Raw genomic sequence first — 17,198 nt, 5'->3', positions numbered from 1 at the left:
GGATGCGGAGGACCCAACCATTAAAAAGACACAGCCCCTTTCAGTGTGCAAACATTTTTTCTGGCTGGCAGGCTTTTCCCCAGACTTACCAGAGCAGTCCCCTCGGGTTAGAATGCTCCAGCCCTTCTTCACAACCGATCCCCTTAATGCCAGAATACACACAGGCAAGGAGAAGAGGGTGGTTATAGATTTCCACTCAATTTGGAAATTAACAGCCTGTGATGGCGCAGGACAAGTGCTGGACTGGGAATGAGAGAGGTGGCTTTCTAGTCTCAGGACTATCGCTGTCTTACAACCTTGAGCCTATCTTCTTTTTGTCTTTTGTAAATATTTATTTATTTGAAAGAGTTACATAGAGAGGTAGAGACATGGGGAGGAGGAGGGTAAGGTCTTCCATCTGCTAAATCACTCCCCAAATAGCTGCAATGGCCAGAGCTGCACTGATCCAAAGCTAGGAGCTTCTTCCGGTCTCCCATGTGGAGGTAGGGACCCAAGGACTTGGGCTATTTTCTTCTGCTTTCCCAGACCATAGCAGAGAGCTGGATCAGAAGTGGAGCAACCGGGGATTGAACTGTACCCATAGGGTTTGCCGGTGCTACAGGCCAGGGCTTTAACCTGCTGCGCCACAGCACCAGCCCCTTTGAGCCTATTTTGAGACTTCTTAGGCCCCTGGCACCTGTGGGGAAAATGAGTTTGTGTGAAGGCTGGGCAAGGCAACACAGAGTCATAGGGAGGTCCATTAATCCTCGGAGCCCTGGAAATGAAGAAGCTGCTAGTCCCAGGGGCTGGGAGGAAGTGGTTGGGGCTTGAGCGGTTCGGCTCACTGTCGGTGAAGCAGCCTCCCTGCTGGCCTCGTTCTATTCTTGGTGCTTTCCTCCTCCAGCACTGGGTGACCAACCACAGACTTTATACCCACTCAGGACCGTGACTTCTCCGGGGGGCCCCTACCTGACCTTCTCGGGGAAGGCACAGAGCCTGGAAAGACCTGTTCCCACTTAGTCTTGACTGTGGCTGACTGGACACATCTCTAAAGAAATTCTCTTCTGCTGTTCAAATAAAGGGCTCAAGCATTGTTGATAGTTTTCTTTTTTCCCTTCTGAATATGTCACAGCTCATCCCCAGTGCCTATTTTGAGGAAGTTTCCTGCAATTATCCTGAACATAGCGAAGGGGAGGAATTGGTCAATCCCTAAAGGTCAAGAAGAAAAATGACGGAAAACATCAAAAGCATCCTGAAACCACAGCTTCCCTCTGCCAGCATTTATTAATTAAAGGATAGGGAGAGAAAACATGACACAGACAGCATGATCGTTCCAAGAAGGCAACCGGACCACAAGCTGAGCGCTGGAGTTTACAGACCCCAGTGGGACCTGCGAAATCCAGGATGTGAGGGTTGACTGCTTCCTGCTAAGGACCCAGCACGCACGGGTCTCTTGCAAATTTCTGTGAAGCACATTCAGATGCGGCCTTTGTCCCCACCTGGCCGCATCTCCACACTCCACAGACACAGCCAAGCCTCCTTCTAGTCTGACAAGTCTTCCTTCTGATGGTTGGAGCGTGCCCAGAGGGGCGCAGGTGCTAAGCCGTGGATGGAAAGATAAATAGGCCATCACCCTTATCCTGATCACACGCAGCAGAAAGAGCTCCCTCTTTTAGAAGAAGCACCAAATGAAGCCTGCTGGGGGTGTTGAGAGCAAAATCCAGGGGAAATGATTCAGAGGGGTGGAAAGTGCCCCAGATAACATCTTTTGGTGGAGACGCACACACACCCACACATACACACACACACACACACGCAGCAAACCTTCATGATCAAACATAAGGGCATTCAAAAAGCATGTGAAAAAATAGAATTTAAATTTATTTGGGTCCCCCAAATTTTGAAATCCATGCATTGTCCTCCATAATAGACATTTTTCATAAATATTGTGTATACCAAAATAAACTTATCTTGTAGTTCTACTGTCCACAAACTTTTGAAGTATCCTCACAGTAGTTAAAAAAGACCTAACCCATCTAGAGTATTTAAGACAGACCTAATGGGCCTGGACTCTCCACTGGGTGTTTCTGACCTAGGAGCGCACATAAGAAAGCAAACAGAGCAGAGTGAAATGTGCTCTCTGCCTCTGTCCTGGGCGGGGAGATCTCCCCAGAGACTATGAGCTCCATCCCACCATAATGGGAAAAGTTAAGAGCTTCCCTCACCCAACTTATTCTCCACTTACCAGCTATGCAAATTTGGGCAAGCTACTACATTAAAGTGTAAATGGTGATAATAAGAGACCTACAGCACTGGGCGTTTGAAAGCATTGAGTTCCTGTACAGGGATCTGGCAATACTTGGCAGAGGAAAAGTTCTCAAAGTGCCTGATGATGAAGATGATGATGGTGGTGGTTGCTTATACCGCCTATGCCTGGTGCAGAATAGTTACTAAGTATTTGCCGAAAGAGGGAAGGAAGGTGGATACGCAGACCTAATTGAAACCTTAATTGTGACCTGAAGCACTTGCTTCCTAGGTTTGTGAAACCCAGAATTTCAAAACCTTGAAACAGAAACAGGAATTCTGAATTTCTGTAGCAGCCAGCCAAGGAACATGAAAGAATGAGCCAGCATCTAGGGTCCGAGACAAACTAGAGAATGCCAGCCTCCCAGGGGGGCGGTCACGCTCAGCTCTGTAGCCTTCCTTCAAGAGGAGCCAGAAATCCAGATTTTGACGTGAAATAGACCAAGTCTAACGCCAGCTAAGTCCATTTCTAAAAGAAACACCCCATGAGCCAAGCAACACAGTGCCTGCCAGTCCCATCCCAGGCTGCCTTCCTGCCACCCCTGCCTTCCTGGAAGAATTCTGGTTTTGTCTCTTCATTTGAAATATGTGTTGGTGGGCTCAAGAGACAGGAGCCCCTTGAATTTGTCCTTCTGATCCTGGAAGGTTGCAAGGAGGCCTTCACTTCCTGATAGATTCTATAGCGCATGCCCACCTAACAAAGGCTGCCTCACTTAGCAAAAGATGCTGATAATAAGGACGGATTCTTACAGCGTAACTGTTTGGTGGCTGAAATCAGAACAGTCAGCAAGGAATCCTAACAACTTCCTCTAGAACTTCTATTATGGCAATCTGGCAAGAAGCTGATTCCATAGTTCATGTAGCTTTGTTTTGTTTGGAGGGAAAGTCTGGCATTGACAAAAAATGTGGAACGCTTAGTGATGGAATGACTTTTCCATAGCACTGATGATTGTACAGCACGACACATAACTATGTCTTTGAAATGTGATTTTAAAAATTCTCAACTTACTGTGCAAGGCAGTCTGCCCTCTTGTCTTTCCATATGAAGGTGATAATTTTCTACAGGTTCATGGAAGCATCGTTGGTTATGGCCAAGTACTTGGTAAGGGAAAACCTCAGTGGGGACCCAGGTTCAAATTCCAGCTCTGTCACTTATTTTCCAACTGTGCAGCCTTGGGTAAGTCATTTAACCTCCAGAATGTCCACTTCTCTGTAACAGAGGTCGTGAACGTACTTCGCAGGGTTGTTGAGCATTTAAATGAAATAATATGAATTCGAGCACAACCCAAGCCCATCATAGGTGTTCACCACCTGTGTTGGCTGAATAGGAATCTCTGCTTCAGCTGTCACAACAGAGCACTCCTATTTCTGCCCATGAAAACCCCTGGCGATGTCATCAGTCTTCTTATTAGATTTGGCAGCTCTGTGGAAAACGAGAGCAGAAACACTGTAAGCATTTCGCACAAATCAGTGCTTCTGTCGTCCACCGTGGTGTGGGAACTAAAGGTGGAGGGTTGGAAGATGCCACCCAGATGATCAGGGAGAAGGGAAGGGCTAGGACAGAGCCCTGGGAGGCACTGACATTTAAATAACAGGCTGGGAAAGAGGAGGGGTGGAGAGAATGGGGAGAAGAGAGGGATCAGAGAAGCAGGGGCAGCCAGGAAAATGCTATTCCAGACGCCGGGGGAGGTGAGAGGTTCACCGTGGAGGGCTTCACGATGGAGTGTGTGGCCAAACGTGGGTGAGGTCAGAGGTCACGGGAAGGCCTGCGAAGTGCCCACTGACTCATCCACAGGGAAGCCAGAGCGATTTCAGTAGGGAAAGAATCCAGGCTTGTGTGTGTAAGTTGAAAGTTTGATGACAAGTGTAGAGAATAGGCAATTCTTGAAGAAGTTTGGCTGTGATGGAGAGAAAAAAAAAAAAGATGAGAAAAAAGGGAGAGGGTTGTTTTGTTTTGTTTTGTTTTAAGAGAAAGGCTGGATCACTTGTGAATTTATGAGAAGGTGCCAGTCAAGAAAGAGGTTGACCATGAAGAAGAGAAGGTAGGACCAGGGTGGAGGAAGGGATGAAGGAGGTAGATAGATGAAGCAAGAATAGAAATATGGTAAAAAATAAATAAATAAATAAAAGCTCTCATGAGATTCTGCAGAACCAGCTGGTGCTATTCTTCATGTTTAATAATCTTATGTAATTATTTAATTTATTTAAGAGAGAGATTCCAACTCCCATCCACTGCCCCCCCCCCCCCCCAATTTCCAGAACAGCTGGGGCTGGTATAAACTGAAACTGGGAGCCAGGAACTCAATCCAGGTCTCCTGTGCGGATGGCAGCGGCCCATCTCCTGGAGTCGTCACCTGCCGCCTCCCAGGGTGCACATTCGCAGGAAGCTGGACTCAGGAGCAGAGCCGGGACTCAAACCCAGGCTCTTTCTCTCAAACCCAAGCAGCGTCTCAGCCACTGTACCAAGTGCCACCCTCTCCTTGTTACATAGGGATTTAGTGAAGGGACTAAAAAGAATAAGGTGGATTGAAATAACAGAAATACACTTGGCAGTATGTTGCGTTCCAAGAAAGCATTTTTTAAAACATTCATCTTATAGCCAGAATTGAAAAGTTTCTTTCTACCTCTTACCTGAAAAGTTCGTCCTCTCTGTATAGTTTTCTAGCCAACGTGGGGGTCAACCTTTTGGTGTTTGTTTTGACATCAAATAGCCGAAACACTTGCAGCAGCAAACTGGGGTAGCATGTAATTAAAACGTGACTGGGAAGGCCACTCAGTAGCTTATCAATATAAATGTCACTAGAGACCTTGAACTTGATAGACTTCAGCTGCATTGAGTTCATGCAAGAAGGTCTGAGTGGAATCGCCAGAGTGGACCCTCCCGGTGCTGTCCAGGGACAGGCTTCCTGGGGACACTGCAGTGTCAGTGCTGGTCATCATGAGAAGGCCGACTTTCCCAAACTCAGTAGGTCCTGGCTCAATTTCCAACCAAACTGGAATAATGTTTCCTATTGGAAACACATAGGTTCACACTAAACACAGCACCCAGCTCTGAGGTGGAACTTCTGAGAAACTCTCCAAGCAATGGTTTTCAGCCTTGGCCCCAGGGGTATGGATGGGCCTTTGACCCTGCGATGGTCAAGTCTGATAATATTTTAGTCAACCCTTTACTTCTTCCAGATTGTAAACCTCTGAAGTATTCCCATTTCCTGTGATATCTGCTGTAAGCCAGGGCTTCCTGGTGGACGTGAGGAAGAACGAGGAGGCTCTAGGCCCAGCTCTTGACCTTGCTGCTCTATTGCCTTGTGGAGACAACTGTAAGGAACAGTAATAAGGTTGCTGACCTTTCTTAAAATAAAAACAACACAGCACAGGCACCACAGTCAGCTGCCTCTGCCATATCCTAGCTGCATGACCTTGAACCAGTCACCGTCCTGCTCAGCCTCAGCTTCCTCATCTGTAAGATGGCTCTTCCATCAGTCAAGGGGCTGTCATGAGGAGTCAGTGTATAAATGCTTAGCTCATTGCTTGCTACGCCTTAGTCCTCACCAAACGTGGCTGACACTGTACAGCACATGATAAGGGTCAGGCTCAGCTGGGACTGTTGCCACCTCTTGACAAATCAGTTAATCATGTAAATATGTCCTGGTTCCTTGCACTTGTACTTGAGGACATGCTATCCCTTTTAACAGAGCCCAGTATTTGCTTTGTCCCTCTCCCAACACCCCTCCCTCAGCCGTAGAGAACAATGCACAGAAGAGAGTTTTATTGTGTACTAGGAAAAGCTTTATAGCAGTTGACCCAATTACCAAATCACGATCAAACAAAATGCATAAGTCCGTCATGCATTTACTTTAAAAAATCTTACTCAAAGTCCTACCTGTCTTAAAGCTAATAACCCATCATATAGACCAACATTTTCAACCTGTTTACCTTGAAGACTAGTTTAGGAGGTTACTTTGCTGTGGGTTAAAAAGTCAATGGCGATTTCTTGGATGGCTTTGTGTTCATGGCATTTATTTGATTATACTTGCTGTATGTTTTTATATTTTTAGGAAATTATTGTTGCAACCTAAAAACAACAGGCCCTTAGGCCCGCAGTAGAAGCAATCAATACCAAATGACTTCTTTTCAAAGACCCAGGCTCCCTATACTTGCCCCCTTGGGCCATCTCCATAACTTGTTTGAATGGAATTCCATCGAAGTTCCAGGCCCTATTAGGCCCCTTCTCTTTCATAAAACATAAATCCAAGTCCTTCCCTCTCACTGCTGCAATTTTTGTGACTCCATACCTGGCCAGCACATAAAATAACTCCAGAATTCACTCATTACACTGGGACCAATCCTTTTCAGAATAAACAAAGTATGCAGGGACTTTCAAAAGTCTGCGGAGGGGCCGGCACTGTGGCACAGTGGGTTAAAGCCCTGGCCTGAAGCGCGGACATCCCATCTGGGCACCGGTTCAAGTCCTAGCTGCGCCTCTTCAATCCAGCTCTCTGCTATGGCCTGGGAAGGTAGTAGAGGATGGCCCGGGTCCTTGGACCCCTGCACCCACATGGGGAACCCAGAGGGAGTTTCCTGGTTCCTGGCTCCTGCTTCGGATCTGCTCAGCTCAGGCCATTGTAGCCATCTAAGGAGTGAACCAGTGGATAGAAGACTCTCTGTCTCTACCTCTCTCTGTAACTCTGTCTTTCAAATAAATAAAATAAATCTTTAAAAAAAAAGTTTGTGGAAATGCATACTGTGAAAAACACTATGTCTAAATTGTAAGATTTTTTACACCAAAATAAGTTTGTCCTTTAATTCCATTTTTTAAAAGATTTGTTTATTTGAAAGACAGAGTTACAGAGAGAGAAAAAGAGAGAGAGAGAGAGAGATCTTCCATCCACTGATTCACTCCCCAAATAGCCACAACAGCTGAAACTGGGCCAGGCCAAAGCCAGGAGCCAGGAGCGTCTTCTGGGTCTCTCATGTGAGTGCAGAGGCCCAAGTACTTGGGCCATCTTCCACTGCTTTTCCGGGTTCATTAGCAGGGAGCTGGGTCCGAAGTGGAGTGGCCGAGACATGAATAAGAGCCTGTGTGGGATGCCAGTGCAGCAGGTGGAGGATTAGCCTACCACCCTGAAAGTCATGGCTGAATTTACTCTAAAGAGGCTATTTAAATGCTTCTCATTGTTTCATGGCTTTTTCTTATGAAAACAAATGCAAGACATTTCTTTATGATTTCCTAAGTAGGAATATTTGTGAATACATTATTTTCCATTAAGAGCCATGTAAATTGTTAAATCCTTTTTTTTTTTTTGCTTCTAGAAGGTCTAGAGTCAAACTATTTTTTTAAAAATTTTATACAAGTTGCATGTGTTTCCTGTGTACAGATTTAAGAACATAACTGCCCCTCTACTCTCCCTCCCACCCAAGCTCCAACCCTTCTTTCTCCTCCCTCTCACATTCCCACTCTTAATTTTTACAAAGGTCTATTTTCAGTTTACTTAATGATCATATAGTTAACCTTACACTAAGTACAATGGTCAACAAATAATATGAAGGAAAAAAAAAAAACCACTGTTCTTCAACAGAAGAGACAAGGGCTATAAACAATCATCGACTCTCACAATGTCCATTTCTCTCCAATACATCACATTTTAGAGCTGGAGTCAAACTCTTGACCTACCTCCTGCCCAAGTAGGTAGGACATCCAACATATGTTTTGTGTTATTGCCTCTAGGGTCTGGGGGCTAATAAATAACACCCATTTTTCTCTGCCTGGGTTCCAAACCCATTGAGAAATACACACATAGACATGGAGATCTGAATGTGAGCCTCGCCCCCAGAACAAGTGAGGTGGGAGGATGCAGCCTGGGTGTGAGGAGAGCTGCACTGGTAATTCACCTTCCTGAGTTAGGTAAGCCCCCTCCCTGAGAACAGGTGCATGCACCTAGAGGGGACACCTTCTCAGCCCCAGTCCCAGAGACACACTCAAATGCTCAATCCCTGGTGCTTGGCTTAAGAGGGACTGGGGCAAAAGGCCAAGAGTGCAGCCCCACGGAGATCCTTCCACGTGGGGAGAGAGAAATAATTACCCCCCAACACTGACCATTCTCCTCCTTTTTCTGCCCACATCCTCCCTTTGCTCGGTTCTCCAGCTTCGTAGTTAATAGTGGCATATAGATTTTGTCAAATTCTATAGAATCTTTTTGGAGCAGATAGGGCCAAATAATTTAATGAATGGATTTATTTTAAAATCACAGGAATCTTAAATTCTTTGTGGTAGGGGGGTGGGGTATGAGATGATAAAACTCCACATATTTTACAGTGCTTGGAGAGGAAGAGATGGTAGAAAACTGGAAGTTAGTGAATTATTTTTCCTCTGCCTCTCAGTGTTTAGCTTGATACTGTTTATGACTTGTCTTTCAAAAGATTTTGTTTGCTCTCATAGAAAAACACAAAGGAATGTCTATACTTAAGGCCATGAACGTGACCCACCCCAGATTAGCAAGGGTTATATCTGCAGAGACGACAGACAGGATTAAATGTTCCATTGTGAACCCATTTTAGAAGAGTCTCTGCCAAGTTCCTTAACAAAAATTCTAGAACTGGTATAACCAAGTGTGTGTTACGCCTTTCAAGAGAGTCAGTTTGAAAACCAGCACCCTTATTTCAGTGAGGCTGCCACCCAGACAATTTGTTTAATTCCTTCTTTAAAATTGCTACTGGAGCCTTCAGAAAGTGTATGAAATATCTTCAAAAAGGAAATTCTTTGTACTTTCTTGTGAATCTGATTTTTGAAACAGCCGTTTGGAGCTATATTTCGTAAATTATGCACCTACTCAAATTTGATGGCAAAAGCTTTAGTTAAAAAAATAAAGGGGCAAATCATGGTCTTGGCTTTGGCAGTGGTTTCTTATATAATAACACCATAAGGCAAGTGGCAAGAGAAGAAAATAGATGAAATTATCTTCATTAAAATTAAAAACTTTTGTCTATCAGAGAAGACTATCAGAGTGCAAAGACACCTATGGAGTGGGGAAAATACTAGCAAATCATATTCCTGATAGATTTACAAAGTCTCCAGAATGTATAAAGAACCTCTACAACTCAACTACCACAAAGCAAAGAACCTAATTCAAAAGTGGGCAAGGACCTGAATAGACATTTCTCAGAGAACGTGTAGACATGGCCAACAAGCATGTAAAAAGACCATTAGTCATTAGGGAAATGCAAATCAAAACCAGAAGGAGACATTACTTCACACTCACTGGGATAGCAGTAACTACACACAGAGGAAAGTAACAGTTGTAGGAGAAGATGTAGAGAAGTAGGAATCCTCATGCATTGTAGCTAGGAATATAAAATAGTGCAACCACTATGGAAAACAGTTTGCAGTTCCTCAAAAAGTTCTTAAATACAGTCATCCTATGACCGAGCAATTCTACTCCTCCACTTATACCAAAGGAATTGGTAATAAGAATGCAAACAGATACTTGTATGCAAGTGTCCATCATAACAGCCAAAAAGTGAAACAGGCCAAGCCATAAAAAGGAATGATGTCCTGATATAACATAGATGGGCATTAAAAACCCAGTGCATAATGAAATAAACTAGACCAGTAAGGACAAATATTGTATGATTCCACTTATAGGAGGTACTTACAGTAGGCAAATTCATAGACACCAAGTGTATTACACATTACTTGGGGAGAGAGGGGAAAGACTGCATTATTATTTAATAGGTTCATAGTCTTTGCCCTGATAAAAAGGGTTTGGAAATGATGGTGATGATTGTTCAACATTGTGAATGTCATTAGCACCCCTTGCTTGTAAGTTAATGTTATCTATATAACTTTATGTTAATAAGCATTGAATATAAAAACATAATATTTTAGGTGACTAAGCATTAGTATAAAATTTAGCAGGCTTTAATTATATATATTTTACCACAAAATAAAACATTGTAAAATTTACAATAGTCAAAATTATATTTAAGAAATCTAACAATCTTTCCTCTATCTGTTGACAAATGCATAGTGAATTACACTTTCTGTGAAGTATTTTAAATTTTTTACAAACACCATGACCACTAGAAAGTAGTGACACAGTGCTGTGTTCCCCCTTCTGAAGATAAGACCCTTTTGTTCATCTAACTAGAGATACTGAAAAAAGAGGGAAAATGGATATATTTTTGCAATTCAAAAGCTTATATAACTTAGAGTTAGCAAGTGAGTTATGATCAAATCACATGGTCCACACCCCATGAAAAAGAAAAATAGGTTGTTTAGGTTTGGTCAATGGACATCGATATTAACACCTAAACTGTGGACCGAGCTTTCCAAATATTCCCAGAGACCCTCTCTTTCCCCTTCTTGCTCAGATACTTGTTTTGTTTCGTGGGTGCTGCCAGCACCGTGCAGGTAATGCAGCTTATTCCTTCCAAGCTAAAGCATTGCGGACGATGGCTGATATGCAACCCTGGTTCTTTTCCAGAACATAGGAAACTTGGCAACATGACTGTGACCGTGAAGAAGACCGTGCCCTCTCCCGAGGCTGTGCAGATCCTCTACCAGCGAATGAGATACGAGTACGAGTTCTACCATTACATCAAAGAGCAGTTCCACCTGCTGAAGCGCAAGTTTGGACTCAAGTCTCACGTCAGCAAGCCCGCTCTGAGACCACAGTTCTTTATCCCATCTCCACTGGAAACCGAGGAGCCGATTGACGATGAGGAGCAAGACGATGAGAAGTGGCTAGAAGATATTTATAAGAGGTGACGCCAGCACCGCGTGGCCTCCGTGGTTGCATCTCCCTATTCCAGAAGGTCTTTTGTTAGGGGAAGAAAAGTCCTTGGGACTAAATTACTGCTCATCTGCATTTCTCAGAGCAGATCATTCCCACTTGTGGGGCTCATTGGGAGATGCCCGGTTTTGCGGGTTTTATTTGTTTAATTTTATTCTGTGTTTTTTTCCTTGGTTCCTTGGATCTTTCCCGGGTACATTAGAAGGCTCCGTCACAGGCATCTTGTCATTGAATAGCTTCCCACCCTACCCCAGTTTGATGTGAGAAGGGGAACAAATGCAGCTCACAGTCCAGGGCCCTAAAACTTAGCATTTGTAAAACAACTTGGAAAAATATTCCCTCGGTCATAGGATGCACCCAGCCTAGTATATTTCAGCAGAACCACAAAACCACTCCAGAGACCAGGGGGTCTATTCTAGAAGGATCTAGGAGGAGAAGGTAAGACAGATAAGGACACCAAGAGGGGGGATAGCCCTGGTTAAGTGGTTGCCCGACCTGGGTGGAATTTGCCTCTATAGAGGACATTCGCAGCAAGAGCAGTGTTCTTGTCTCAACAAGAGCCAGTTGGCTTGTGCTGTGTCCCCGACCGATCAAGGTCAAAGTCAGTGTATGGCAAGCTCCTTGAGACCTTCCATTTGCAAGCACCGTTCTGACAGGCATCAAAATAGCACAGCAGTGGAAAGCATTTATTTGCTGGTTGAGGAAGAAAGTAGGCAAGACAGATAAACTCTGGGGGCATGTGGCTTCAGGAAAAGGGTGTGGTCTTGACCTTTGTGCTCAATCCAAAACATCTTCCTCCCCAACATTGCTTTAAGGGGGAGTTCCGGAACCAGTTTAGCTCTGGCATCTGACACCTGTGGCAGAAGTCTGATGTGCAAGCACCAACGGTGCACAAACCATCAGTGCCACCCCTGGCCAGTACTGCCACTGGGGACTATAGTACCTGCTAGTCCCCTACGAGGCACCTGCTTTATGTAAACAGCAGTCCTGAGTTCTGTGCAAGCAGCAAAACCGCAGTCCCTCTGTATGCAAACTGCCCACTCCCAGGAACCCTGAGCAGGGCCATCAAAGAGGAAGGGCAAAAGTAAGAAACCGAAGCTGCCCCTGGTGCAAGCCAAGTAGCAGTTGGGCAGTTCCATTGCCCCAAAATATCTCTTGTCTCTACCGGTCAATGATGCCTTGATCCAATCATCAGAAACCTATTTGTTTGCGTTCTGAAAGATTTTTACCTTAAAAACAAAATCCTGAAAACAAGTGTTCTCCTTAGCAGCCAGCTGAGGGGCTGTGGTGCCATGGCAGCAGCAGGAGAGTCACTGGCAACCAGTTTTGTCTACTCTGTGTTTTTCCCCTAGAAGCAGCCCTTCTATGGCACTGGCGGAGTTGAGTTGGGGCACCCCATAGTAAAGAAGACATTGGCTTTACACAAACCACGCAGGTGCCACTTTTCAGATACCAGTAAGTCTCTCTAGGATCTTTTCTTCTTTTGCTAAAATGGGACTGTAGCCAAGATAGAAGGCAAGACCTTTGGAACCGGTCAAATGTGTGCCAGAGCTCCTTTGTCACGCGATGCGTTAGGACGGCTGCAGCCCTCGGGGGTCCCAGGAAGGCTGGGGCCGCAGGGACACAAGGTCCAGCGCCTGGGCCCTTGTGGGCCTCCATGTTGCCTCAGCAGCCTGGGGTGGGGAAGTGAGCAGGGGAAAGGTTCCTAGAGGAGCAAAGTCCTTTGTCCCGTTCATGGAGACCAGGGCCCTATCCTTAGGCACCCTTTGAAAGACAACCTGGAGAACAGCTGTCACCTTTGAAACAAATGCAAGAACTGCTGCCTGGTACCTTGTGAGTCGTTCCCAGGAAACGTCATATACAGCATGAGGATTCGGTGACTCGCGTGCGGTCCCACCGGACGCAGAGTTGGCCAAGCGTTCTCCACTGCTGTCAGGACATCGGGACGGTCGGTCCTTCCAAAACGCCTTCCCCCGTTGCAGGTCCGGCCGCGCCCTTTCTCCTGTGTGTTCAGAGCTGCTCCTTTCCAGCAGCGATCGACGCCTCCCCACAGCAGAAGATGCGCTCAGTGACTGACTGGTGGGGACGGCGGTCGATGTGTCCCAGCAAGCAGCCTCGAGGTCCTGAGAGGCGAGGCACCTCATCCGTTTCTGTGGCACACGTGACAGCATTGCTTTGGCCCTGAGCCCAACCCAGTTTGTACTTCATGAAATATATTGTACATTTTACATAGTTTAATTTAAAAAAAAATGCATTGTAAGCTAGTTGATCTCTGACTGCCTTATTTATTATAACCTTTCAGCACATTCCAAGGTTTTAGTTACTCAGGAAGGAGTTAATTAAAATGATTTTATTTTGGTCTGATGGATGTTTTTGAAAAGGAAAATTATTATTAGGAGCCCTCAGCCTACTTTTCCTTGAGTGCTGTAAAAGTGCTTGTAAACCCTTTTTTTTTTTTAAGAAGAAAGAAAAAATCGTGTTTGACATTGATGGAAATTCAAAAATATATATGGAACTGAAACATTTGCTTAGCTAAAATAAAAACAATCTGTGTTTGAGGTGAAGTGTTCCTTAACTTATTCCTTACCCATATAAATAAGTGAATGCAGAGAAGTTGAAAACCTCTCCATTGTATTGATAGCCGGAACGAAAAGTGCCTGCAGTGCCTGGGAGCCCCTTAACTGGGAATCTTCTTAACTGGCCAGGCTTTTCTGGTCCAGACGTGGTTTTGAAAAGATGGGTGATTAAACATCCACTGACCTTGATTCCTTCACATACATGACACCCAACAAAGTTGATGGGAAAAACGAGCTACTCATTCATTCCTCTTGTTGTGGCTGTGGGATGGCAAGCAGCCAACTGCCGCTGGGTTGGCTCCATGGGTTGGTTTGGGGTGATGGTCACCCGTCTGTGATACCAGGGGTCCACACTCCATGGCGGCAGCAGTGTAGGAGACACAGGCTGTGCCACGGGGTTGACTGTGTAAGCTGCTCTGCTTCCCGCACATGGAGAGCCCCAAAGGCTCCAAGACTCTCACCCCTCAAGTGTGTGCCCTTGATCCAGAAAAGCCCTCCCTCGGAGAGTCCACTGCTGTGGCCAAATGGAACTCACATCCCCGCCCTTTCTAGATGTCAGACACCATATTCCAACCCCCTGCAACTGTGAGAAAGACAATCAGAATCTTAATATTAAAGAAAAACCCCATAAGAATCTGAGAACCTTAAACAGCAGGTGGTGACTAGTGACTCTTTTTTTTTTATTTTATTTATTTGAGAGGGGGAGATTGATTGATTGATTTCCTATCTCCTGATGTGCCCAATACCCACAACAGTCCAGCGTGGGCCAAGCCCCAGAGCTGGGAGACAGGAACTGAGTCTGAGCCTCCCTTGTGGGTGGCAAGGACCCAAGTACACGGACCATTGTGCACTGCCTCCCAGGTTGCACATTGGCAGGAAGCTGGGGTCAGGAGCAGAGGCGGGACTCGATCCCAAGCACTCCAAGATGGGATGTGGGCTTGCCAAGCAACGTCTTCACCTCCAGACCAAACACCCACAGGAGGCTGCCCTTTTTTAAGATCCAGTTTGTGCTGGCGCCGCGGCGGTGCCGGCACACCGGGTCCTAGTCCCCATCGGGGCGCCGGATTCTGTCCCGGTTGCCCCTCTTCCTGTCCAGCTCCCTGCTGTGGCCTGGGAGTACAGTGGAGGATGGCCCATGTCCTTGGGCCCTGCACCCGCATGGGAGACCAGAAGCACCTGGCTCCTGGCTTCAGATCAGTGCCGTGCGCTGGCCAAAGCACACCGGCTGCAGCGGCCATTGGGGGGTGAACCAACAGTAAAGGAAGACGTTTCTCTCTGTCTCTCTCTCTCACTGTCTACTCTGCCTGTCAAAAAAAAAAAAAAAAAAAATCCAGTTTATTCTTCCATGACCCAATCAAATGATATTTGTGAATGAACTTAAAAGGCAAAAGACCTAAACGAAAACTGTCCCACATAGGATGTTGTTTGTCTGGCTGGAAGCTCTTTAAGAATGTGTTGGACCCGCAGGCCCTAGATGAACTTCACAGACTAGGGCAGTATTTCCTCCCAGACAGACTGGTTAGCCCACAGCCACAGGGAACAGCGGCCTCCTGGGTCAGAGCTGTGCAATGCCCTTCAGCATACACAGGGTTTATTTCAGGAAAGTGACTGACTGCACATCTGATGGTAAAGAAACTTGCAAAACAAAATAAAAGCATTTTGAATATCTTCCTCCAGAAAAGTCTGTTTTCAACTAAAACCAATATGAAGAGTCTACTAAGAGAAACACAGGGCATGTGTTTCACAGTGCAGAAAAGTCGCTGTCGTGGGACTCAGGCTGCTGTAACAAGGCACCACAGAGTGGGCGCTTAACCAACAGTAACCTGGGTTCTCACCCTTCTGACCCTATAAGTCCAAGATCAAGTTGCTGGCAGGTGGAGTCTCCTTGGCTTGCCGATGGATGGCGCCTTCTCCCTATGTCTTCCCAGGGTTCTCTCCTCCGGGTGTCTACCTGTCTCTGCCCCACCTACTCTTCTTAAAAGCATTAGGGCCCACCCTAAAGACCTCATTTTAGCTTAATTATCTCATTAGAGTTCCTCTCTGCAAAGACACATTCTGAGGGACTGGTTGAGACTTCAGTATACGAATTTGGGGCAACATGATGCGGCCCATAATACCCAGGTGACAGAAGAAAGACAACTCCAGCTGGGAATAAAGCAAGCCTCCCATCAGACCCCTGGAGCTGCAGCCAACTCAGCGGTCATGGCAAAAGCCAGAGGGAAGACACACACATCTCATGTGCGAACTTTTTCCATCGAAGGTTCACTTAACTTTGGAGCTTCTACCAAATTAAAACTTCCAAATGACAAGGAGACAGAAAAAGTCCATCTACTGATCTGGCACCTGGAGCGGAAATGAGGACACATCTAGCCCCGCCCAGTACCACCTGCCACCTGGAGACTGACCTGGGAGTCAGGGCCGCTGGATCCACCCCTTCACTTAAGTTCTCTGGGTCAGATGCCAAAGCTGTATGTTATTCTAGGCCTTTCTCCCTACTCTAAGGACACAGAGAATTTCTTGTTTCTTGATGAACAGGTTTGGGCTGGGTTTGCCCATCTCAGATAACAGACTTATTTCTCTTAAAGACAAAATGAAGAAGATTCATATCCCATTTTTATGAGACATTTCCAGTGGACCCGCCTCAAAGCAATGCAGTCAAAATGCAGCTCATAAAACCAGGGGAAGTCGAGTGCTGGCGGCCCGGGCAGAGCAGCACTGGAGGCTACGCAGGCCTGCTCGCGGGCTGTTCCCTCACTGGAGAATTCCTTTCTGCCTAGGGCAGGCTTGGCTCACTGCTCCCAGCTCTGCCGATTCCCCAGGAACACCCAGGCCCACAGATGTCCATGGGTCATAGAATTGGGAACTGACCACTTGTGCATTTTGGATTTTAACTTGTAAACATGGGGATTCCCTTTTATGAAAAAAAAGAGAGAGAGAGAGAGAGAGAGAGAGGAGAGAGAGAAAGAGAAAGAGCGAAGGGAAGAAAAATGACCCTGCAAAGGAAAAATGTGAGCTCAGTTTTTCCTCTTGGAATCTTGGCGGGCGAAGGCAGCTATGTTCAATCTGGCTTTCCGCAGACGCTGGATGCTTTGAGCAGGCATAGAGCAGTCTGCCCTAGGCTGTGCTGCCAGAACATTCAGACTTGACCTGTAATGCGTCTCTGAGTCCAGTCTTGAGCAGAGATAGTCCAGAGGCCGGCCTTGCCAGATGCGGCAGGCTGCTGGTGCAGCTAGAGAGGCAGGGCGGTTGACTGACGAGGGCAAGGGCTGTGCATAGCAGAGTCCCCGAGTTCAAGTCCCAGCTGGTCCATCTCACCAGGCGTTAGAATAAATCACTTGACCTCCCCGTGGCTCAAGTCAACCCAGCTGGAAAGCATTAGGGAGGAAAGAGGACGTCCACTGCGAACCAAGAGCTGCTTCTGGAATGAACCATATCCCGTCTCCTCCACCCCAAAATGCTAAGAAACTAAGAGCCACAGCCCCTCCTAAGCTCATAAAGGGTTTGTTCTCTCCACAAAACACTCTCTCCTCAGCCAGGGATCATGAATGGG

The 17,198-nt window shown here is 46.1% G+C and overlaps 1 protein-coding gene across 1 annotated transcript in view; it reads left to right on the top strand.

Annotated features, from left to right (window-relative positions):
• The window catches only part of UST (uronyl 2-sulfotransferase), a 312,517-nt gene extending 298,881 nt beyond the window's left edge, over positions 1-13,636 (top strand). The window contains exon 8 of the mRNA XM_051836817.2: positions 10,764-13,636. Within this exon, the coding sequence (XP_051692777.1) occupies positions 10,764-11,047 (284 nt within the window). The 3' untranslated portion in view covers positions 11,048-13,636. The remainder of the gene's footprint in view (positions 1-10,763) is intronic.
• The last annotated feature ends 3,562 nt before the right edge of the window (positions 13,637-17,198 follow it).

Source organism: Oryctolagus cuniculus, chromosome 5 (assembly GCF_964237555.1).
Source record: "Oryctolagus cuniculus chromosome 5, mOryCun1.1, whole genome shotgun sequence".
Classification (NCBI taxonomy): Eukaryota; Metazoa; Chordata; class Mammalia; order Lagomorpha; family Leporidae; genus Oryctolagus; species Oryctolagus cuniculus.
The sequence above is the reverse complement of the archived record's forward strand: the minus strand, read 5'-3'. Positions and strand labels throughout refer to the sequence as shown.